This window comes from Lontra canadensis, unplaced genomic scaffold, assembly GCF_010015895.1.
Source record: "Lontra canadensis isolate GAN:19392208 unplaced genomic scaffold, GSC_riverotter_1.0 scaffold2, whole genome shotgun sequence".
NCBI classification, from domain to species: domain Eukaryota; kingdom Metazoa; phylum Chordata; class Mammalia; order Carnivora; family Mustelidae; genus Lontra; species Lontra canadensis.
In genome coordinates this window covers 20,638,426-20,664,154 of record NW_022630996.1, presented here as the reverse complement: position 1 = coordinate 20,664,154, position 25,729 = coordinate 20,638,426, and the positions used below count along the sequence as shown (strand labels likewise).

The 25,729-nt window shown below is 39.9% G+C and overlaps 1 protein-coding gene across 1 annotated transcript in view; it reads right to left on the bottom strand.

Annotated features, from left to right (window-relative positions):
* Positions 1-5,508: 5,508 nt before the first annotated feature.
* TAS2R16 (taste 2 receptor member 16) overlaps positions 5,509-25,729 on the bottom strand; it is a 47,684-nt gene continuing 27,463 nt past the window's right edge. The window contains 8 exon segments of the mRNA XM_032866657.1: positions 5,509-5,674; positions 5,676-5,810; positions 5,812-5,916; positions 5,918-6,128; positions 6,131-6,285; positions 6,287-6,413; positions 6,739-6,882; positions 14,900-15,020. Coding sequence (XP_032722548.1) covers positions 5,509-5,674; positions 5,676-5,810; positions 5,812-5,916; positions 5,918-6,128; positions 6,131-6,285; positions 6,287-6,413; positions 6,739-6,882; positions 14,900-15,020 — 1,164 coding nt within the window.

Genomic DNA, 25,729 nt, shown 5'->3' with positions numbered 1-25,729 from the left:
TCGATGTTACTCTTCCATTGTCCCTGGCAAACTTTCTTTGTTTTCTCTTGTTCTTTCTTTATCTTTCACAAGACCAATTCTGGAAAGAACTTGCCACAATTTGCAGTTGAGATCCAAGATCAGTAAGGACCATTAATAGAGCAATAGCACCGTGAACAAACTGTAAACACAAACACCAGAATGGGCAGGAGAGCAGAACTCTGGGTCAAGAATACCTCAGAAAATGATTTTCGCCCGGGGCACAGTTGAGAGCTGCTCGATCTGGATTCAGGGAGATGGAGTTGTGGAAGCCAAGGTGGCAAGAAAAGGAAGGAGGTAGGCATTTACCTTGAACTTTGATTTAGCTTCTTCGGAGCAAGGGATTTATCTCAAGGTCTTTTTATACGGGGCATGTATTACACAACATAGGACAAACAATCTCAAAGAAAATATAGAGGTATTTCACATCTTCTGACTTTCAAGTCTCGTGTAACAAATTTATTGAATAGACTGAGCTCCAAAGAAACAAGCTTTTCTCCAACCTCTGCCTCCAAACATATTCCACAGATCATCCTTTCTCACCTCTTGATGTCTTTATAGATTCCACAGGTCTCAAGGCTCGTCTCATTTTCAAGTTTTAAAGAGTCCAAATCAACATTACTGTCGTATCTAATTAAAATCTTCATCTCTTCTCCTATCTTAGGTCTAGTACAGAGGTTGGATATCAGCAGGGAAGAAAGTGCGGGTTCAATTTTTTTCACTTCCCCCTCCCAATCCCTTCTTGCTCTTAGAGGACCACTGAGTGGAGGGGAGTATAAAATTATAAAGTCTAATTGCCTGATGCTATTGTAATCTGGCCATTGGTGCCCTCTGTTGGGGAAGAAGTGCAAATGCAGGCTATTTCCTGTTCTTCAAGATAGGATTTCTGCACTTGATCATTCCTTGGTATGGTTGGGAGAGGCACTTACTACTGAGCTCCTTCCATCTCTTGCCCTGTTGTGGAAGACCCATAGATTCTCTTGAAGCAAGAAGGGCCAAAGTTAATCTAAGCAGTCCCACATGGGTGACAAAACTCACGTGTGAATTCTCAAGGAGGAGCCCTTTTTCCCCCAGGAGGAGCCCCACTTGGTACAGCTGCCAGCCCATCTTCATATTCCCAACAGTGTACAGTAGGTTGATGGTAAATATTTATGGAATAAATGAGATCTGAGGCAATTCCTGTGTTGTCTCAATAGAATTCAGTGTTGTTATTCATCATCCATTGTCACCATCACCGTTTAACATTAATTGAATTTCTTATGTGTAGAAAGCTGCATCGTCAAGGAGCTGATAGAGTGACATCAACTCAAGGAGGCATAAGATATCCTTCCTTTTTTAAGAAACGAGGACATAAGATGCTTCTTTAAAAATACATATATATATTTTTAGGGGGGGGGCAGAGGGAGAGAGAGAACCCTAAGCAGTCTTCACACCCAGCATGGAGCCATACACAGGCTCCATCTCACCACCCTGAGATCATGACCTGACCTGAAATCAAGAGTCAGATGTTTAACTGACTGATCCACCCAGAACACCCCTCCCTCCTTTAACAACTAAAATTCAGCATCCACTCACAAATAGAAGTACCTCTGTGATAGTTGTGGGATCCAGCACTATATGTCAGGGGACCTGGGAGGAGGCTTGTCCACCGGTGGCTCAGGAAATAGGCAAACAGACATCGGTTTGGGCTATGGAGCCAGCAGGAGCCTGGGAACTGGCTTCAGCCCCATTCGGCTGCTGTTTGGGAGCACGAGGATCTCAAGTTAGGTGGACACTCACCGGAGACAGAGTCTTTGTAGAGTCAGGTTCTCCAGAGGAGAAGTTCCAGCACTCCACTGGAGAGAGAAAAAAAGAAGAGTTTGGACATTGGCGTAGGTGTGGCCACCTCTGCCGTAGGAGAAAGAGAAAGCGTTGAGTGAGTGCTTGATTTCCCCAGCTGTGGGGGACACTACTTTCCTATGACACCCGGAGTATTCAAACAGGATTTCCCTGACTCGGGGTAGGGAGGAGAATGGAAAAGAGGCACATAAGAATATGTGGAATAGGGTTGAGTTGCTGGGAGAACCTCACTTGAGGTTCACTCCTGTTGACCCACAGGCACCCCCAATGCCCTGAGTGCCAAACCCTTATCTTCCCTGACTCTGTGGCTGGCTCCTGTGCATGGTCCCCATGGAGGTGACGCAGCTATACAGGGAGGGCACACAGAAACCAGGCTTGACCGAAACACACTTGCAACTCGACAACAAATTCAGTAGAGTTTCAGGCTTCAGCTCATGGGGCATTGTGTGAAGAAGGGTGGAGAGTTTTGGTGTGTACATAGTATATGGGTACATATGGGTGCTGGCCGCAGCACCCACATGGCTCCTCCTGAGCTCACCACCACCACCCATGGGCTTCTAAACATCTGCTCCTAAAAACCAGAGTCACAGCCTTCTTTATTTTTCTACTCCCTGTTTATTGCAAGTTATCAGGCAAATATGTTCTATGTATGTGTGTTAACGAATGTTAATAGTGACCGTTATATAAGGGCACCTGGGTGGCTCAGTCGGTTAAGCGGCTGCCTTCAGCTCAGGTCATGATCCTGGGTTCAAGCCCCACATTGGGCTCCTGCTCAGCGGGGAGCCTACTTCTCCCTCTCCTCTCAGCTCATGTGCTTTCTCACTATCTCTGTTGTTACCTCTCTCTCTCTCAAATAAAGAAAAAATCTTTTTTTAAAAAATGAATATTATAGGGGAGCCTGGGTGGCTCAGTGGGTTAAACCTCTGCCTTCGGCTCAGGTCATGATCTCAGGGTCCTGGGATCGAGCCCCACATCGGGCGCTCTGCTCGGCAGGGAGCCTGCTTCCCCCTCTCTCTGCCTGCCTCTCTGCCTACTTGTGATCTCTCTCTCTCTGTCAAATAGATAAATAAAATCTTAAAAAAAATGAATATTATATAGGGTAGACTATTTAAAAGTTGGAAAAGTTCTAGCTAACTTCAACTCTGAAAGAGAATTTTCCTTATTCTTGGTCCAAACATCACTGTTATTCTTTATAAAGTATTTCCCTGGTTAAGTGCTAACCATCTTTTCCCAAATCAAAACTCTTCACTTCTTTAAAATTTATCCCTTGGTTTCCTTTTCTTTTCCTTTGATTCTTAGGTCTGGTATTAACCAGCAGTATGAATTTAGGTAATTCACTGACTTTTTAAGGTCTCTTTTCCAGCTGAGTTGGATTGGATGACCTTGCCTTGTCTTTTTGGTTGGAAATGATAAAATGTATGTGAAAGCTCTTCGTAAATTATTAGGTGCCACAAATATAAGGGATAGTTATTATTTCTATCCTATTATTTTTTAAGTTTCTATCTTACTATTTTTTTTATTGCTGGATCCCTTCAGCTACCCCTAATACCTTATGTATATCCAGAATAAGTTTTCTGTTGCACTTTATACAAAAGAAGATAGAGTATGACAAATATTTAACCACTTCTGGAAGAATGTCTATATATGTGATACTTGAGGGGAAGTTTTTTTTTTCCCCCCTCCTGTTCTCTATACATATATGGAGATTACGGTTTTGGGTTTTTTTTTTTTTTTTCAGCTTTCTGAGATTTTACAGCATGCAAGATATGGATACTACAATTGACCAATGGCAGTAATTCAAATTCTACCAGCTCTTGTCCCACCATTCCCACTGGGATCCCAAATCCTTGCAGTTCACCCCCAGACCAGCTTCCTAAGTATTCCTGGAGGTATCCTGTCTGATAACACAAGGCTGACATCTACCTCTTATTTTCCTTTTTCCTTCTCAGTCCCACTTCACTGGGTTATGATTGTGCTCCCCAGATATTACTGCACCCGCCATGTTCCACCCACCTTCCACCAGAGTTGAATCCTTGGAGCTTGGGAAATGCCAAGTCCTCACAGATGCTGTGGTGAAGTGGTAAAACAGACTTCACTGCCCTCTCTGGGCAACAGTAGCTGTGCTGCTGAGGTATGCCGAATTGCACAGTCTCTAGGGAAAGTGTTCTTTCCGATGGTACTTCTACTTTGCAAATACGAATTCAAGGGATGGCTTGACCAGGAGACAAATTGGAGTGACAGACCAAGAGCAGATGAGAATTTCCATTCCCTTCCAGGGCCTAAGTCTTTCATTCACAGTCTAGCTTGACATTGTTTCTCTCGTAGGATGGTTTTCTCTCAGAAGGTGTTTCAGGTTTCTAATGAGAGAGCCAGAAGTTCAGTTCATCAGCCATGTCCAATTTATATAAAAGGCAAAAGCTCTGGCACCAGAATGCCTTCAGAGATGAAGCTGCCTTTAGGGAAAAACACCTTGATGTGTGTCTGGAGCAGTTGGAAGTTGAGGCTCAAAGGCCTGAGAGTTGGCTGTTGCCAAGATACTTTGTTGCTAGTGGGTGAGGGTGCAGAGGAGAGAAATGATGAAAGAGATGTCGTGGGGAGAAGGTAGGACTGAGTCTTGCAAGGAAAAGGGTATGAGATAAATCTGTGGGGTTAAGGAGGCTGAACAGGGCTTCTAGAGAACAGGGAAGTCCTATAGGTGATTTTCAATTGAGGACTAGGAGGTTCTCATATTCTTATCCATTTTAAAAGGGCTTTGGAATGTGACAGAGCACAGATAGAAGAGAATAGAAAATTTAAGCTAATGTGACACAGATTTTACAAAGTAAGAGGAGTTCTCAGCTGACACTTGGGTTATATGTCCAAAACCAGCTAAGCCTCAATCTAGAAGTCTTCCTAAAGTTTAGTCCAAATTGAAGTATAATAGAAGGGCAAGAATCCAGCCAATGGAAACCATATACAACTGATCCAATTTGGTTATTAATATATGGATAGATTCAAGGGTGAACCCAGACTTGTGAAGTATTCTGCTATTCTGGGAAGAGTATAGTGTCATGGTGAACAAAAATGAAAGAAGAGTTACATTTTAACTTGAGTTTTAAAGGAATGAAGGAACAGTGTTTGGTAGAGAAGCAAGGAAATTTATGTCATTGGATAAAGATTCAGAAGCAGCAGAGAGAGAGATGGCAAGACCTTTTTTTGACTAAAGTTAGAAAAGTGGATTGAGGGCTTGGCATGGAGAGCATTCAGGGCATGGGCAACAAATTCTTGTGGGGAAGGGATTCGTATTAATGTGGAAAGTAACTGGCAGTCACGAAAAGAATAAAATAAAAATGGTCTATGGGCATTATGGTTTTGTCTCTCTTGTGTATGATATACTGGGAGTCAGATTCCAGGGGTAGACAGGACTAAGAGTTACAGGTAAGTCATGAGAAAGTTGAGACCAACTTGGTGACTGTGGAAGGTAAAGGAACATTCTAGAATGGAGAGAGGATTGATTAGAATTAGGTGGCTGTGGGGCTGAAGGAGAATGTGGCTAGCATTTATGGTGTATCACTATCCCATGGAGGAATGTCAAGAGCAGTGCTGGTTATTGGCATTAGTTGTGTCAATGCAAACTCCCCTTTGCCCAGGGGTCTTATTGTACCCTGTGCCTCAGGCAGCCTCCAGGCCCCAGCACCTTACCTTTAAAACCTCTTTCAATTTAGAGCTGCTCAGCATTAGTGAAGAGGAGTGAGTAGGGCCTATTGCATAGATGACAACTTCCCAGACCCAGAACCAAGATCTCTTATCCAATGAGATGCTCATAACAGAGATGAGTAGTCAGAAAGTAAGAGGTGAAGAAAATAAGGAAGATGGCAAAAGACTTTAGGGCAGTGGTGTGAGCTTTCACGCTAGAACTGTAGTGGCCAGTGCTGGGGTGTTGTATCTACTCCATGTGTTGGAACAGGGAGGCTGAGTGAGATGGTGGAGGCCAGGAATAGGAGGAAAGAAATAAAAATTGCAACTGTTTGGTAAGATATGGTAAAATACAGGTGAAACGTCTTAAGTCTCTCAATCAAGGCTGTTTATAGAGAAAAGCCCCACAGTGATTAAGTGAACATTAATATAATTCCTAGTAGCTGAAATGGTGATTGACACACAAGAAATCAACAGAGAAGTTAGCAACAGCCAACGAACGAACCTGAAAATTCTCCACGTGGGCCAGAGGAAGATGGGTGGGTAAAAGAGTTGACCCTTGATGCAGTGGAAGACAGCGAGCAAGCTGGTTAACCTATAAGAGTACTAGTAAATTCCCAGGTGATTGATTAGTATCAAAATACATAGTTAGGGTTAAACTAGGAGCAAAAATTGTTCAGCACCGACACCCTCTGTAGACAGAAGCAGCAGATGCCCAGGCAGGTGGGAAACAAGTCCATCAATGACAGCCTCTCTGCTCAGCACTGCAAAAATTAAGTTGCTCTGCATAATTACTGACAAGGATTCGAGCACATAGATGATTATGAAGAAACAGTGAGTTGGAGGGGGAAGGCCATCACCTTTCCACTCCCAAGTATGTTCTTGGACACAGATTCAGAATCTCTGCACTGATTTCCAGGTAGAGATAGGCTCCAGGTCCCACGCCCGTTGCGTGCAAATTTTCCCTGGCTCATTTTTTATTTTGCCTTTCTCCTAGTTGCAGGATTTGCTTATGCTTTGCTTGCTGGTTTATTATCAGGCCTGGATGCAGGGAGATGTTTTTTGAATGTAGTTTCCTGCTCCTGAGGTGATTTGATTATTGCCATAAAAGACATACATCTTTCATTGTCACACTCTTTTTTTCTGTTGGAGGTGTCTTTAGCTTATTTTTCCATCTTCTTTAAATGATACCCCTACTTTTTTAACCTAAAATTTGAACCACAGGAAAGATAAGGCCTTCACTGTCCATTCGCGTCCTGGGTAGTATTTCTATTCTGTGGACTGAGCGCCGTAACGGAGCAAACTTCAGAAACCCTGCCTCCGTGGCTTCTACAGTAGCAGAGGATGAGGCTACAACCAAAGTGTGAGTGTAAATTAAAAATAATAAAGAAGGGATGCCTGGGTGGCTCAGTGGTTTAAGCCTCTGCCTTCGGCTCAGGTCATGATCCCAGGGTCTTGGGATTAAGCCCCGCATTGGGCTCTCTGCTCAGCAGGGAGCCTGCTTCCCCTCCTTCTCTCTCTGCCTGCCTCTCTGCCTACTTGTGATCTGTCAAGTAAATAAATAAAATCTTTAAAAAATAATAATGATAAAGAAAAGCCTTTACTCTCAGTTTCCACTAAGGTCCTGGAATTCCAGACCTTCGAGTACCCCCATCCAATGCAGGCCATTCTTGTAACTCCCCACTGAATTCCTCAGCTCCAAGAAATCACTGCACACCCCCACTGCACCCCCTACGATGGAGGGTAGCATCTGTAGCTGTTGCTCTGCCCATGCCAATGCCTTGAGCATATGCCTTCTCTCTCTTCAGGAGTTGTTCTTGTTCCACCAACATCACTGTTTTGTGCCTCCTCACACGACTAGGCTCATTTGGTCTCTGTCAGCAGTGCTTCAGGTGAATAAAGAGGGCCCTCTCACCACCGGTAAAACAATTTTTTGAAAAGTTAGGCTTGCTGAGTAGAGAAGCCTGGAAGCTTGGCTCTCTTTGTTTGGAATGCTGGAAAAATGGAGTCTCTGATGGTAGTAACTTCAAATGCCCCTGACTCTGGTGTAAGCTGGTTCTGTAAAATTGTAGCCCTCTGTGAAGAACCCAGGAATTATTCTTGGAAGTGTCTCCTGTGGGCTCACAAGCGGGTCTGGCTGCGGGAGATGCTGGATGGTCTGATTGATCAGGCGTCTGCTGACGACTCTGCACCTGCCAGCTGCTTCCCTTTCCAGCAGAGCATCTTGGCCTCTGCGGGACTATTCTCCATCATATGCTACAATGCTCAAAGCCTCATCTCTCCAGAGCCTGAGCCTGAGCCTGAGCTCAGCTGCCAGTGATCTCTGATGAAGCAGAGTGTGCCCTGTGTTCACACTCTGAGCTATAACAGGAGACTTGGAAGCCTAACCCCTTGCTCTTCTACCCTTCACGTTCTCCCTAGAGGCAAAGTTGGTTTGCAGTTGCTCAGACAGTTACAATGGCGCCCCCATGAAGCTACCTCTTCTTCTAGTTTGATTTGGAAACCACAGTTCCGAGTATCCAATGCTGCTCGTGTGGGGTGAACACGTGGTGATATGTGGTACCTTGGAACATGACGATGGGATTGAAAGACTGAAAGACCCCTATAAGCAGAAACCTGTGCATTTGTAGACTTTAAGCACTGTTCTGGACAAGGGATAAACTACACATGACTTCCACATATCTAGGAATTAATCCATAGCTATCTAGGCAGAGTAGAGGATGAATTCAGGAAATGAGTTCAGGAAAACTATATGAGATAGGTACCAAATATTTAATTAGTGGCTTCAAAAATGAAAGGCAAATTCTAATAGTTGCTAGTTAGTGAGAGAGACAAAGTGAAAGTCATTGACCTTATATGTGATACGCACCATGTCTTATGGACTTATAATCATTCAAGGAAGAGAAAAGAGAAAATCCCAGATGAAGCTTAGAATTCTTTTTTTTTTTAAATTTACGTATAATGTATTATATGTTTCAGAGGTACAGGTCTGTGATTCCTCAGTCTTACACAATTCACAGCACTCACCATAGCACATACCCTCTCCAGTGTCCATCACCCAGCCACCCTATCCCTTCTACCAGCCCTCCCTCCAGTCCAGCAACCCTCAGTTTGTTTCCTGAGTTTAACAATCTTTTGTGGTTTGTCTCTCTCTCTGGTTTCATTTAGTTTCATCTTTCCCTCCCTTCCCCTATGATCTTCTGTCTTATTTCTCAAATTCCTCATATCAGTGAGATCATATGATAATTGTCTTTCTCTGACTGACTTATTTCACTTAACATAATACCTTCTAGTTCCATCCATGTCATTGCAAAAGGCAAGATTTTGGGTTTTTTGATAACTGCATAATATTCCATTGTAGATATACACCACATCTTCTTTATCCATTCATCTGTTGATGGACATCTAGGCTCTTTCCATAGTTTGGCTATTGTGGACATTGCTACCATAAGCATTAAAGCTTAGAATTCTTAAACATAACACAATAAACCACTGAACTCAAGATACAAAGGTGACCAAAACAGAATATTAGAAAGCATCTGTTTTGCATTCTCCATAAGATGCAAGAATCAGAAAATGAGAAAGTGAGATGACAGTAGTTTGCAGTTAAAAAATGAATGGGTTGAAATGTATCCACACCTATGGAGGGAGAAAGAATAGTTTAAAAATGAGAATGAGTGAAATATGCAATAACAACAATAACCTGTGCATTTTGTCCTGGATACACTAAACATGTTGCCCCCCTATAGACACTGCCTCACTCAGAGAAACCTCAGAATGCTCATGAATGCTCCAGACCTCTTTCTGGGGGGTCTTTGAGACAAATCCTCAGGCTTTAGCCCTCACGACAATACTGGCCACAGTAGTTTGACCAGGAATGAGCATCTGTCAAAACCAGCCACAGGTAGGCTGGCTTGCAGCCTGAGAGGTGGCACAACTCTATTCCGCAGAAGCACTCTCTCTGTGATAGTGACCCATCAAAGTCACCCAGATTCGCTGAATGTGAGATGTTCAAAATGAATCCCTCTAGCCTGGTGGTTGACCTTCTCTGGGGTTAGGAGTTCAAAGGTTGAGTCTTTTATCATGTATGCATGTGAATCCTGTGGAGTGATTTCTGGGGTCTCTTGATTGAGCAACTAAAATGCTACAACACCTAGTTAAGTACTTAGAAATTATCTATTGAATGAATGATGAGCACAAGGAGGACAGCCTAGAGCACCATATGTTCTACTATATTGAAGTGTAAGGGCCAGCGTCCCAGCATTACAGAGAATACACACGAGGATTATACTCCTCTGCCATTCAAACAACGGAAACCGGGCAGGATGCTGGAATATGAGCGTGCTCACACTGGCAGCTATTTTTTTTAGGAAAAAATTGAACAAATGCATTGAAAAATTGAATGAGACAAATGCTGACGTTATGATCATATGTGACACTGTGGAGAGAGATTCTCACAATCCTCACTGCTATGAATACGTGTTGTCGATCAGTGTTTGAACCAATGGGACTGGCAAAATGAACCCCAGCTTAATACAATGTAAATTCAATAACGCTCTGTTCATGTCCCATCGCATGGTAGTTTATTTATCTTATTGTAGGTAAAATAGTGGGCCCCAGGGGCACCTGGGTGGCTTAGTGGGTTATAAAGCCTCTGCCTTCAGCTCGGGTCATGGTCTCAGGGTCCTGGGATTGAGCCCCGTATTGGGCTCTCTGCTCAGCAGGGAGCCTGCTTCCTCCTCTCTCTCTGCCTCTCTGCCTACTTGTGATCTCTGTCTGTCAAATAAATAAATAAAATCTTTAAAAAAAATAGTGGCCCCCAAATACATCTGACTCCCCAAAACCTGGGATTATGTTAACTTTTATGGAAAAGGACTTTGCAAATGTCATTAAGTTAAATATATTGAGATAAGAAGATGATCCTGGAAAAGGTGGACCCCAGGTAGACCTAGTGTAACCAAAAAAGTCCTTACCTACCCCCCCAGAAAAAAGGCAGGAATGTGAGAGTCAGAGAAGGAGACATGATGATGGAAACAGAGATTAGAGTCACAACCCAAGGAATCCAGGCAGCTTCTAGAAGCAGGAAAAGGCAAGGAATAGATTCTGTCCTAGAACCTCCAGAAGGAACACAGCTATGTGGGTACCTTGAGTTAGACCCGTAAGACTCACTTCAGACGCTGACCTCCAGAACTTGTGATAAATTTGTATTGTTTTAAACCCCTATATCTGTAGTAATTTCTTACAGCGGGCATAGGAAACTAATAGAGACAACTCTAAGAAATAGATAACCAAACTCTATGTTAGTTTGCATTTTATTTATGGGTATCTGTATGTGGTAACTACCAAAATAATGAGTTTATACACATGGAAAATCTCAATAGAATAGACTCAGACTACTGTGACAAATCATGTTGTAAAAAAGGGTAAATACAGGTAGGCCACTTAGGAGCTACCTATTACACACAGGAGTTTCACCCGAGACCCCTAGAAGCAGTAAAGCTGTACAGGGAGTCATCTGCAGAGCATTAGAAACAGTAACTGACATCTTTGGGAAAATGTTCAAGTCCTTTACCCATTTTTAAGCCAGGGCATTTGCTTTTTGCTATTGAGTTTTAGGAGCTCCTTATACCTTTTGGAAATCAACCCTTTATTATGTATATGGTTTGCAAATGTTTTCTCCTATGCCTTAGGTTCCCTTTTTATTCTTGTTGGTTGTTTCCTTTGCTGTACAGAAAATTTTTAGTTTGATGTTGTCCTAACTTGTCTATTTTTGCTTATGTTGTCTATGCTTTTGGTGTCATCTCCAAGAAGTCATTGCCAAGTCCAATGTCAAGGAAGTTTTCCTCTATGTTTTCTTCTAGGAGTTTTACAGTTTCTAGTCTCACATTTAAGTCTTCAATGCATTTTGTGTTGATTTTAGTATAGGGTCCAGTAGCATAGTTTCCTTTAGTACAAGGGGCCAAGTTCTTTCTTTTGCATGTGTGTATCCAGTTTTCCCAACAATGTTTGTGGAACAGACTATTCTTTCCCCATTCCTTTTCAATGATCAGTTGATTATTTATGCATAGGTTTATTTCTGGGCTCTCTATTCTGATCTGTTAATATATATGTCTGTGTATGCCAATACCATGCTGCATGTTTTAATTACTGCAACTATGTAATATACTTGGAAATCAGAACATGTGATGCCTCCACCTTGTTTGTTCTTTTCCAAGCTTCCTTTGGTTATTCCAATTCCTTTATGAAACCACATGAACTTTAGAATTATTTTTCTATTTCTATAGAAAAGAAAGTTCATTCCTAAGTATACTATCCTTTTTGATGCTATTGTAGGTAGGATTGTTTTCTTAATTTTTTTTTAGATGGTTCATTATCAGTGAATGGAAATGCAACCAGTTTTGTATATCAATGTTGTATCCTGCAAAATGGCCAATGGTTGTACAGAAAGATGCTTAATGTCATTAATTATCAGGAAAATGCTAATCAAAAGTACAATAAAGAAAGTGTGGAAGATAAATGATTTACTCTTTGTTCTGAGGTTAAAAACATCACAGTGAAGAAGAAAAAAGAGAAAAAAGTACCATAAGCTGTCACTTCATATCTGCTAGAATGAATATTATTTAAAACACAAAAAGATAAGCATTGGAGAAGCTGCAGAATACTGTTGGTGGGACTATGAAATGGTGTAATAACAACTATGAAAAATAGCATGGAGATTCCTCAAAAACTTAAAAATAGAGCTACCATATATCCAGCAATCTCACTTCTGGGTAGATATCCAAACATTGAAATCAGGATCTCAAAGAGATATCTGTGCTCCCATGTTCATTGTAACAATATTCATAATAGTGAAGAAGTGAAAATGACCCAAATGTCCCTCAACAGATGAATGGCTAAAGGAAGTATCACACACACACACACACACACACACACACACACAGGAATATTATTCAGCCTTAAAAAAGGAGATCTTGCTCTTTGTGACAACATGGATGAATCTGGAGGACATCCTAAGTGAAATAAATAAACTAGTCATAGTGGGATGAACATTGCATGATTCCACATGTATCAAAAAGAGTCAAATTCATAGAAGCAGAGAATATAATAGTGGTTTCCAGGGACTGGGTAGAGGGGAAAATGGGTTATTGTTATTCAGTAGGCAAAATATTTAAGTTCTGCTAGACGAATAAGTGCTAGAGATCTGTGCGGCATCATGGAATCTACGGTAACAACATGGCGCACTCAGAATTTGTCAAGAGGATAAATCTCATGTGAGTATTCTTACTGCAAAACAAAACAAAATAAAACAAACAGACAAAAAAACCTAGAGGGACACAAGAAAACTCTGGGAGGGGTTGCATATGGCTTATTACCTTGTAGTGATGGTATCATCAGTGTTTGCACATGTCTAAACTCATCAAATTATACACATTAAATATAGGTAGTATTTTTGTACAGTTGACCCTTGAACAATGCGGGGATTAGGAGCCCAAGCATACCCCCCATGTAGCTGAAAGTTGACATATAAGTTTTGACTCTCCAGAACTTAACTACAAATCGTCTGTTGTTGACCAGAAGCCTTACTGATGACATAGTCATTTAACATGTATTTTATATGTTATATACACTATAAACTGTATTCTTACAATAAAGTAAGCTAGAGGAAAAAATGTTCTTAAGGAAGCCATAAGGAAGAGAAAATGCATTGATTGTAGGGTGCTATAGGAAATCTGCATATGAGTGGACCCATGCAGTTTAAACCTGTGTTCAAGGGTCAACTACGTGTATCAATTATACCTCAATATAGCTGTAAAAGTAAAAATAATAATAAAATCAGTAACTGCGGCCTAGGGTTCATCCCTAATACTCTGATTTAATTGTCTTGGACATAGCCTGGTATTGTGGTTTAAAAAAAATCACCCTACCTAAGCTAAATGGCAGCTCAGTTTTAAATCTATACCTTAGAGCCACCTCTATGGGGAAGATACCTGATCATGTAGTGACAATTACAAAACCACCCCATGTATTTTTACTTTGAACATCATCTATAAGGCAAAGTGAGCCCTCAATTTCACCAGTTTTTAGCAGCTGGAAGAATGATGAAAGTGTCCACTTCTTCAGGAAATATTTCTCATCCATCCATAGTATGAAGATGGTCTTCTTTAGAACTATCTTATCCTCAATGCATTTACACAATACACACTTGGCTGGGGCTCTCTTAGTTTCCAAACTTGTGAAAAGACATATGATTCTTCTAATACCATTGCCGGATCTGGTACATTAATTTTACTAGAAAAGCCACCATTTTTCTGAAACCACAAATATAATGTTTGATGCTATTTGTGTCATATTTTCAAAGCATTCATGAACTCCATGCATGTTTCAATAACCTAATAACATTAGAGCCTGGATATTATATAACATTTAGGGCTGTGGCTTCAAAACGAAGCCTTCTCTGAAGATCCTATGAAGAGTTATACTCTATATACCCCTTTTAAAGTTTCTTTGTGTTATATAAATCCAGAGATAATCCAGCTTTGGAGATGATTTTAAACCTACTCTTGGTCCTATACATAGTAGGGGAAGCTTCTCTTCCGTCTGTGACAGTCTCATTTTTTCCTGGTATTTATTTGTTCTGTGGAGGAAGATTGCATCTGTCCCTAAAGACTGTAGGAAAAATGATTTCATTTTCACCCCAAAATGAGCAGCACACTTTATTTACCTTCCTTCTCCTTCATAACTCTCTTTCCTGAAAAATAGAACTCTTTCCCCCCACAGACCTTGTCATGGAGTTTTGTGTCTTCAACCCTTGCTAAAGCAAGCCCAGATTTATAAAAACAAAAACAAAACAAAACAAAAAACAGTGGATTTACCTGTTTCCCAGTTAGCCAAACACATTTTCTTCCTCGTGTCACTAGCATGCAATAATAATCAGAATTGACCTTTTTTGCTTGAAAAGGGTCAGCAGTTTAAAAGAATATCTAATGGCAACAAATGTGTGTGATCCATGAAGAAGGTTAGGGAGTGTTCTCTCTCCAATTTCTAATTCTGCCACCAGCCTCTGTGGCCTGAAGCAAGTCATGTTTTTCTTTGCTTTTTATCTCATTCTTTAAGTAAGAATCATAGCATTAATTTAAGCTTAGAGACTAAGCTGTCTCTAATTTATTGAATGTACACATTATTGAAACCCTGGGAGCATGTACCCAGTCAATGGGCAAATTGCAAATTATAGAAAGTTCAAGAACTATAATTTGATATTAAAATGATGCCACTCAAGGGCCTTCGGAAAAATTCTGACCAAAGGAGTTAAAGTCCACCAGCGCGACCATCATCAACAGAACAAATGTGTTTCAGGAGACATACATACCAGCACTGAGCACTGCATCTGTTTCATCGTTCCCACCAAGCACTGCCTGCGATGCCTTAGAACCTTTGGACACTCGAGGTGGAGGGCTCTGACTGTGGATGAGAATAACTTCCCCCTTCTCCTGTTAGATTCAATTAGAAAGAGATGAAAACCAAGCACTCCAGAGCCTCAGAGATGTTTCACTTACTTTGTCTCTGTCTCGAGAGGACATGGTGTCAATCCATGAGGCCGGAAGGGGTCAGGACTGCACCCTACACACCACCCTCAGAGAGTGTCCTCCCTTGCAATGTCCAAAGTCAGAAATCCTGTGGATGAACAGCATCATTAACAGCTGGAAGAGACTCAAACATGTAAATTCTTGGGCCCTACCCCGACCTGTTGAGTCAGAAATTCCAGGGGTGGGACCAAACGATCTGAATTTTAACAAGGCTTGTAGGTAATTTTGAGGCCTGATAAAGTTTGAGAACTACTGATAGGAAAACATCCTATCTGGTTCCTTCTAACCTTGGGAGGATTTAGGACCTCGTCACCTGACCACTCTTCAGGATGCTCCTGTTATAAATACATTCGTCTTGACTCCAAGGGAAGACACACTCTGGCCCAAGTGGAGACTCTCTATGCATATAAAAGAAGTACGATTTTGCTTTTGTTTTTAATAAACAACATCCCACTGTGAAGGTATCCTCATTCTAATTTGGGGCAGTGTAATATTTTTGGAGGTCAAGTATCTTAGAGAGAGGTTTTGGAATAAATCTTAATGATACGTGGTTAAAAAAGAAAAAAAAAGAGTAAGAGACAGATGAGCTCCTGAAGAGCTGTGAGAGAACTTCATTTGGTTTCCCTCTGCTCTTTCTCAGCTCTAAGGTCAGTAATTCCTCAGCCAGCCCTGGATGCAAACAGTGGTGACACCCCTCATGGAAAACTTGGATACCTCTGGACTGCCCAAAGGATTTGCGTAGGAACACAGGGAACAAGAAGAATGACAGTGCAAGAAGAAAAGACAGGAAGATGAAAAAAAAAGGAAAGGCTTGAGAAATAAAGAGAAATAGGACAAGAGCTCTCAAGCTTCCTGTTTTTGTCTTATCCCAGATTTCAGAGTTGTTCATACACTGCCTAAACCTCCTTTGCAGAGAGAGTCAAGTAAAGCTTTGCTGGAACTATGTCCCTGGAGTTAGGAAACAATTATTTCTCAAGGGTAAAGATGTCAACCACATGCGTTATCCTGCTAGGACCAGCCCCTACCTTCACTCCTAAGCACACAAAGAATGGAAGAATGAAAGCTGTTAATTGCTTCTGAGGTCAAAGACAAAAGGGGTGTTGATGGTATAAACTGCCTTTGATCAAATCATAGCTGATAAATGTTTGTCACATTTTTTCTTAGAATTTCTGATGCCGGAAATATCAGGTGCATGTCCAACCTGACTCAATGTCTTTATATCCAGTCAGTCCACTGTTTCCATGACTTAGAGTCAAGAAAAAGCTACAGTGCAACACTTTCACAGGGAAATGTGCATGAGTCAGAAGCTTGTCAATAGGTTTAGAACTCCCTACGTAAGCTTTTCCATGAAAACTATATATATCAAATGCAAATACAAGAAACATAATTTTCAAAAATATTTTTTAAGATTTTATTTATTTATTTGACAGAAGAGAGAGAGAGAGAGAGCGAGCAGATAGGGCCCTGGTTGGGAAAACCTGGGATACTTAAATATGGGATGGAGGATATCTGAATGTCTGCCCTTCAGGATTTTGGCTATACAGATACCACTGAACACTCAGTACTTTCAGAACTACCCCACCATTCCCTATAATAGCTATTAGATCTCCTATGCTGGAAGATGCTATAGAGGCCTCTCTCTACAAGGCAACAAAGACAGCCCTCAGGAGCTGCCCCATATCCTTTCCTGGGTGGCAGGCTGTGAACAAAAAGTCCCAGCAGAACCTAGATTGGGATGTGGTAAACCTGATAAAAGAGGAAAGAGATTAAGTGTGGAAGGAACCGCAAGAAATTGGCTAGATGGATTAATAGTAGATTAGATTCACGTCAGGGAAAGGCAAATCAAAACCACAATGAGGCGTCACCTCACACCTGTAAAAATGGCTATTATCAAAAAGACAAGAGAGAACAAGTGTTGGCAAGGATGTGGAGAAAAGTACTCTTGTGCACTGTTGGTGGGAATGCAAACTGGTGAAGTCACTGTGGGAAAGCAGTATGGAGGTTCCTCAAGAAGTTAAAAATAGAACTACCATAGGATCTAGCAATCCTTTTCCAGGTATATTTCCAAAGGAAATGAAACTACTATCTTAGAGACATATGCACCCCCCTGTTTATGCAGCATTAGTCACATTAGCCAAGATATAGAAATAATCTGTCTACTGATGGATGAATTGGTAAAGAAGATATGAGATCTATATCTGTATCTATACATCTATATACATAGATTTCTATATATACCAATGACATCGATGGAGACCTTGAGAACATTATGAAAAGTAAAATAAGTCACCCACAGAAGGACAAATACTATATATTGTCACTTACATGTAGAATTTTAAAAAGCTGAATTCATAGAAATAGAGAAAAGGATGGTAGTTGCCAGGGGTTGGGGAATGGGGAAAATGGGGAGAAGTTGCTCAAAGGGTGTAAACTCCCAGTTATAAGATGAATAAGTTCTGTGGATCTAATGTATATCATGGTGACTATAATTAATAATAATGTATTATATGCCTGCAAGTTGTGAAGAGAATAGGTTTTAAATGTTATCACCACAAGGGTGCTTTGGTGGCTCAGTCCATTAAGCATTTGACTCTTGATTTTGGCTCAGGTCATGATCTCAGGGTCATTGGGATTCAGCCACCCCTGTAGGGCTCTGTGCTCAGCCCAGATTCTGCTTGAGATTCTCCCTCTCCTTCTCCCTCTTGCTTACACATGGACACATGCACTCTCTCTTCTGCAATTAATCAATAAACAACTTAGAATAAATAAATTAATTAATGTTATCACCACACACACACACACAAAGGTAATTATGTGAAGGGATGGGGTGTTAACTAATTTTATTGTTGTAATCATTTCACTATATATGCATATCAAATCGTTACATTGTATACTTTAAACTTACATATGTGCTATGTCCTTAATAATATGACAATAAAGCTGGAAAAAGAGCAGATTAAACTCTGCAGATGAAAAGATTAGGGAACTTAAGGAAATAACAGTAGATCAGTACTATAATGTTTTTATTAAAAAAAGAAAATGAGGCTAGTAGAATGTAAGTCTGTGGAGAGTACATCTGGTTAATAACACATTTGGACTATCTGTGCAATCTCACACATTTTCACTTATTTGTGTTCTCTCTCATTTTCATATATATGTACATTTGCGACTCAGTATCCTATATCTTCCTTTAATCACCTGGAGAAAGATATGGGATACAGAAAGACTCAAATGAATTCAAATATTAGCATATATATGTAATATAGAAACATCAAATTAAAACATACTGCCTGCCAGTTTCAATATCCCTTCCCAGCTTTCAGTGTAATCTGACTCGGATATGATTCATAAGCTTATTTCTTTTCTTTGCAACTAGATAAACATAAAAAGCGTCCTCTTGGAATAAAAATGCATGACTTAGTTAACTAACTGGTCGTTTAGTAGTTTATGAAAGCCTTTGATTCTTATGGTAGCCAACACAGGGTAGCTAAGGAATCAAAATCTGGATCAGGGTCTTCAGGCTCTTGCTTGACCCACAGTAGCCTCCCTTCCACAACTGCAGTAAAGATGAGAAGAAAGGGAACTGAACAAAGAGTGTGAACATGAAGGCCAAATGTTTCTAAATTGGGAAGTTGTTTTTGTTTTTCGATTTTTTTGTTTTTTTGTAGAATGTTTTCAAAGACTGTCTTGCCTTGTAAAGAGAGGAAACGGGAAACAGAAAAAGTTAAAGATATTTAGGTTAGTCATACTGTATTTGGGATAAAGAAAAGTAGATACAACTTTTAAATAGCAGCAAATGTTTTATTTCAAAATCACTCAACTTGCCTTCATTACATAAGAGAATTCAGATGATCCAATAAGGAACATTATCCAGAAGTATTAGATTTTTCTTGGGAACCAATAAGCAAATTAGAAATGAACTCCTGCAATTGGTGGAACAACTCTGAATGGGGGTGACGGTAGATGGGACTGATAAGGTGCAGATCCTTACTTGTGATGCTGCAGCAGGAGGGAAGCAAAGACAAACACCCCTGAATCCTACTCAAAGTCCTACTGCCCACCATTCCTCCTTCAAGAAACTTTGAGAACCAAATCCAATTTTTGGTTATTACCCATTCTCTATTGCTATGAAAATGTTACCAGATGTCACCATTAGTTGAACCTCACTACAAGAGGAGCAAGTAGCCTTCTATCCATTGCCTCTGTCCCCCCCAGCTTGGAGGAGGACACCCTGGCTGGGAGAGGAACTTCTCATCAGACCACAAGTGACAGATAAGAAAGATGAGAGCTGGGGTCTCTTTCTACTACTTTGGTTTTTGGAGCGAAATATTTGACCTTTGCTTCATGAGTCTGGGTTTGATGAATATTCAATTTAAGTAGACTGGGATAAACTGTCCTCAATCCCTGTTCTTCTAGCTAACTTCAGCCATCTGGAAGAATTATGTATTGTTTCTTACATTCTAGTTTATCAACTTTGAGCCTCCCAGACTTAACAGGATCAGTAGAGAAGCAACGTACTTGCTCTCCCTATAGTCATCTCCATTGCCCCAAATGGCACATCCAACTTTCCATTTGCTCATGATGAAAATAATGGAGTCACTTCTGACTCCTTTTATTTCATATCCCATATTCCATCCACTAGCAAATATGGATATCCAAAATTTACCCAGAAGCCTATCATTTCTTTTCTTTTTTAAGATTTTATCTATTTACTTGACAGAGAAAGACACAGTGAGAGCAGGAACATAGCAGGGGGCATGGGAGATGGAGAAGCATGCTTCCGGGCAAGCAGGGAACCTGATGTGGGCTCAATCCCAGGATGCTGGGATCATGACCTGAGCCAGAGGCAGATGCTTAATGACTGAGCCAGCCAGGCGCCCCAGAAGCCTATCAGTTCTTAATACTTCTGCTAATGCTCTTCTAGAGCAAGCACCCACCATCTCTCACTTCAATATTGTGATTGCTTTTCCACCATCTGTAGGACTCTACCATTGCCATCTACTGTTTATTCTTAACACAGTGTCCAGAGTGATCCTTTTAAAATGTGAGCCCAATCAATTATTGCTCTGCACAAAATCCTCTGATGTCTTGCCATATTATAAAAGTCAACAAGATCTTCCTCTCCTCAGCCCCATCATTTCTCTGACCATCCCTGCTCCAACTTTAGGGTCTCTTAGGATCTTTTGATCTGTTAGTCCCTGTCCCATTGAACTACTTTTCAAAGATATCTAGTTTACTGTGTCAATTCCTTCTGATATTTGCTTATATACCACCTTCACAAGGAAGGCTTCTATCAACACTTATGTAAGATTGCATTTTCTCCCTCCCTACCCTACTCTTCTCTCTAATACTACCTCAATCTATCCTATCTTTTCCTTTGTTTTTGTTTTCCTCATGGCACATATTCTCAACTGCTCTACCACAAACTAAATTACTTGTTTTGTGTTTGGTTGTTTCATCAGAATTTAAGGTGCATGACAGTAGGAACTTTGTTTTGCATTCTACTGTGTCTCCAGCGTCCAGACAGTGTTGGGATCATAAGAGCCCAATGAACATTTTCTTGGATGAGTTGTTGAAATTTTCTAATATAATTGTAAGCTTTTCTAAGGCTATTCCTAACTTCTTGAAAATATTTACTCATTACCAGAAAGGGGACCAAATGAAGAAAGGTGGAAAAATGATTTGAAATCCATGCCATGCTGGGTAAATAATTAAACATGAATGCTGTAATGGTCTGGAGACCATTAGAGATCTCCTCATGGAGAAATCTCACAAGTGCATTACCACAGCTAAAAGTTACCACTGGTGGAGATGTGACCTTGTATCTGGAGTACATACTGATTTATTCATTATTTCATGGAGCAATAGTTCAAGACTTCATTCAACCAAAGAGATAAATTTGTAAAGAGTATCACAGAAGCAAAATGTAGTGGCGGTAAGGAAAATAAAAGGAATACTTGAGAGAAATGTCAGTTTGGAATGATGACTCTATGATTATGAAATATGATAACAAATAATATGATAACAAATAATATGCTGTTGTTTTGAATACCTCAAAGATTAGATCTGTACAGAATGTTCTTCTTTTTTCCTGTTTTGTCATATGCTAAAATAGCACATTTTTTCAAATGACCTTCTAATGCAATGACCTGACTAGAGAATGGTTATTGGAGAAAAAGTCTACTTGACTCTCATCTCCCTCACACACCTCAATCCTCTCCTCCAGATCTTCATCCATTTCACTGGCTGCTTTTCATGTCAGTGGTTTCGCTTTCCTCTTGTGACATCTCCACTAGCTCCTTGAATATGGCTCTTACTACCATCCTCACTTGCCCATCTATAACAATGTTCTTTGATGACTTTTCTGTGCCTGACCTCCCATGTCTAGTTCATGGGTCCCTTCTTGGCTGGACACCAACATTTTCCCTCTTTTATTCCTTTTCATCTAAATCTCCTCTCCCTCCTCAATACTTCAACTAGCAATCGTGCCTGACCTCAGGTTGTTGTAAAGGAGATTAATTGTTGTTCCTGTGCCTCTGTCATCCCCTACAGCTCAGGAAAATGGACTCCACTCTCTTTGCTTAGGCTCTGCTCTTCATTTACCCCCTCATCTCATGCCATCCCACTTACTCTGGGGTTACTTTGACATTTTGTCTTCTCCCTTACAAACATTACCTTTCTCCTTATTTCCTCAGACTTTTTATACTTCAAACATTTTCAACATTCCCAGGTATTAAAACCAAAACAAACAAAAACCAAACAATCAGAACCAAAATTGCACAAAATCCTGCTAAGCTTTGTAACCTTTATTTAATCTCTATTCTTTTCATGTGAAACTGAAGGGTATAGACTCACCTGGCATTTCTGCTTTCTTTTCCTGACCACAATTTACTTATTTTTTTTAAGATTTATTTATTTATTTGAGAGAGAGAGAGAGTGAGATGGCAGGGGAGAGGGGCAGCAGGAAAGGGAGAGAGAAACTGTAAACAGACTGCGTGGAGACCCATGCAGGGCTCCATGTCCTGACCCTGAGATCACCACCTGAGCCAAAATCAAGAGTGGGGCATTTAACAAACTGCAACAGCCAGGCAGCCCGTTCATGCTTTATAGTCTATTTTTTCCTCCAACATTCACTTGAAACAGCTTACCAGTATACTATCCATTACCACCTTCTAGCCATCTCATATGCTGTCTCTAATTATTTAATGAGCACTTACTTTATGCAAAGGGCTATATTAGGCAATATAGAACAGTGAACATGCTAACTAACCTTAAATTGCTTCTTAGTAGAAAAGCTAGATTATTTATCTAGGGTCAGTTTAGAAAATGAGAAAAAAAAAAGGGAACTGGATATAAAAAACAGAAAGTAAAGGAGATACAAATTGTATGTAGAAGTAGCATAACTGATCATTGATAATTACAGTAAGTGAATAGTGCTATAGTATAGTGAGAACAGCATTCTCTCATCAGTTTGAGTGAGGTAGAGTCTTGGTTTCACCACTTAATAGTTCTATGACTTTGGTCAAATTACTCCTTTGTTTTCTATAAATTGGGAATAAATTATAATCACCTCAAAAGCTTGGTTTGAGGGTTTTAAAATGTAGCTCATTTTCTAGCACTTAGGTTGGCCAATAAATGTCAATTACCTTTATTATCAAATTACATATAGAAGATAAAGGTGATACTGTGAGATGAGAAGGGGAAGAGATTAAAATTTAATTTGTCAAATAGTCCTTAAAACCAATAAATATTTGAAATAGTTTTCTTTCCAGTTATTTAATATGGATATATTATAATATTATAATAATATTTAAAGTTATTTAAATATAATTTTGTCTGTAGTACATATTATTCATGGCATTCTTTATAATTTTTATGTTACTTTTTTTAAGAATTTGTGATAGAGACTACTAGATGTTCACAATATCCATTTTCCCCTTTTTCTATAGTACAGAATCTTGATTTTTAGCTGGTCACTTTGTAGCCCATTTAAGCGACTGCATTTCCCAGACTCCTTTGCACTACTTGTGACCATATAACTAAGCTTTGGCCAAAGAGATGTAAGCCCCTATGATGGGTAGAGTTTCAGAGAGTCCTCCTCTTTCTCCAATTTGTTTCCTGAAATATAGATATGATAGCTAGAGCTCTAGCGACCATACTGGATCATGAATCAGCCCGCTAAAGATTCTGAGGCAGTAAGTTGCAGGAAGCCTGGGTCCCTGGAATTCCTTCCAGGGACTACCTACTTTTAGAACCCTTTTATAAGAGAAATTTCTATTTTACTTAAGTATTTTTCTTACTATCTTTATTACTCTTGGTACATGCAGTTATGCCTAATTCTGAGGTAAGCTGCTTATTAATTACCTTCTTTTGATAATTCAGTTTTCTCTGCTTTATGTACAGTCTCATCTAAGATTTCTAAAATTTACTTACAAAGGGCAGCAGGCACTCCAAATGAATTGAATTGAATTTTCATTTTCAAAATAGATTCTATTAATTTGTGTTATAATGTTCTATTAATTTAGTAGCACTGTTTCATTGTTTTCGAGATTATATTAATCTGTTCCTTATACCCTGGTCGTAAAACAAAAAACCAAATAATAGTTTTTCTAGACAGGAAGGTAGAAAAGTCGATGGCTAATCATCCATTGGAGAGAACTGTGAAGGAATAACATTGTTAAAAGAGGTTAAAAAGATGTTACTTTCCTCCACGTGTAACTTGAAAAGGGGCCAGTTATTTTAGTGCAAACTTTGTCTGAGAAGTGAGAAATACTGAAAAAAGTGGTGTTTGTGTTCAGAAGCTTCAATCACAACGTAGGAAGACTGCCTCCTTTAGAAGCTATTGTGGTGTATAAGTAAGAGGCCGACACAGATGGAACATAGTAATCAAGATTTAATAAGCATGGGTCACAAAGGTAGTGTAAGTCATTGAGGCTGAATTCGGAAGATGAACAACACAGACCTGTAACCATGGAAACACAACGGGCCAAGGATAATTCTCAACCTCTGATCAGCTTTTGTTTAGTATTAAATGCCACTTGGCAAAGAAGGAAAATGAAGTGCTGAGAATACCCAGATGTACACTTCACAAACCTTTTTAAAACCAAATAAGCAGAGGGATATTCAATGTTTGCCATGACTAAAGGCAGGCTTGTATACCGATACTTGTCTAATCAGACACAGGAATGGATCCTCACAGAGGATTGTCACAGGACTAGCAAAGTTTTCATTTTTTCATTGGTGTGAAAGATAGAAAATCGAAGTTCCTGATATGTGACATGATTGATAGAAATAAAGTACTGGGAACATTTATAGGCCTCTTAGACTGTAACACCTTTACACTGACAGAAGACTGGCCACGACGTTACTAAGTTTCAGCTTATTTCCGTTTCATTCAATTAGCAACCATCCTTGGCATTTTCTATGTGCACAGGACTGCAGTTAGCCACCGCATCCTGCTCGAGACTCCGTTCTTATGGGGAAATATTGCAGAGTCCAGAGGCATGGGGAGGTGGCTTTTGGAGATTAAAATGCATTTCAAAGAAGTCTTGGTAATCAAGCTCAACACTGCACAAGGAAAATCTCTCAGCTGCTCATTCATAATATATCTATTCTTATTTACACACAATTGAGCTAAATTTGCATCTCTGGCTACCAAGCACTTAAGCAGCTTAGAAGCAAAATCTAAGAAGAAAGAAAAAAAGCCACTGAAATGAGCACATTGAGAGCATGTTCTCTGAAATGGGCATATCCTCTGGCGACAATGACAAGTGTGACCATTGAGTACACGAATGATGGAAAATAACATGAAAAGAGGTTTTATATTTTATAAAAAAAACATTTTTTAAAAAGGTAAAGAGAACCTTGAGGACAATAATTTGCAATTATTAGCTTTAGGAGTTGATGACTCTACTTATCACCCATGAAATTACCATATGTAACAGAGAACAATGGTTGATTATAACTAAAACTTATTATGTTCCTAGTATGTAGTAGTATTACGTACTGGGTAGGCATTTTGAATACATTTATTACCTCTGATTTAATCCTTGAAACAACTATATTTACATGCTATAGATATTAGTATTGCCTTTATTTTATAAATGAGGTATTTTAATTAATGTGTAATAATCTCAGGTATTTTAATTAATTTACAATATGTCAGTAAACTTTAGGAGGCTCAAATGTGATTCAGACTCTGGTCTTTAGGATGGCACAGCCCATGCTCTCTGAATATCTTTATAACCTTCTTCACTATCCTATGCTGCATCTTACAAGAGAGATGTTGGTGTGTTTTTTTTTTTTAAAGATTTTATTTATTTATTTGACAGAGAGAGAGAGAGCGAGATCACAAGTAGGCAGAGAGGGAGACAGAGAGAGAGGAAGGGAAGCAGGCTCCCTGCCTAGCAGAGAGCCTGATGTGGGGCTTGATCCCAGGACCCTGGGAGAGGCAGAGGCTTTAAACCACTGAGCCACCCAGGTGCCCCGAGATGTTGGTTTTAAGCCATTTTCTTTTTATCTAGAAGAGAAGTGAGCTAAGTTATATTTGTAATAGCCAGATTTAAAATATATATATATATATATATATATATATATATATATATATATATATA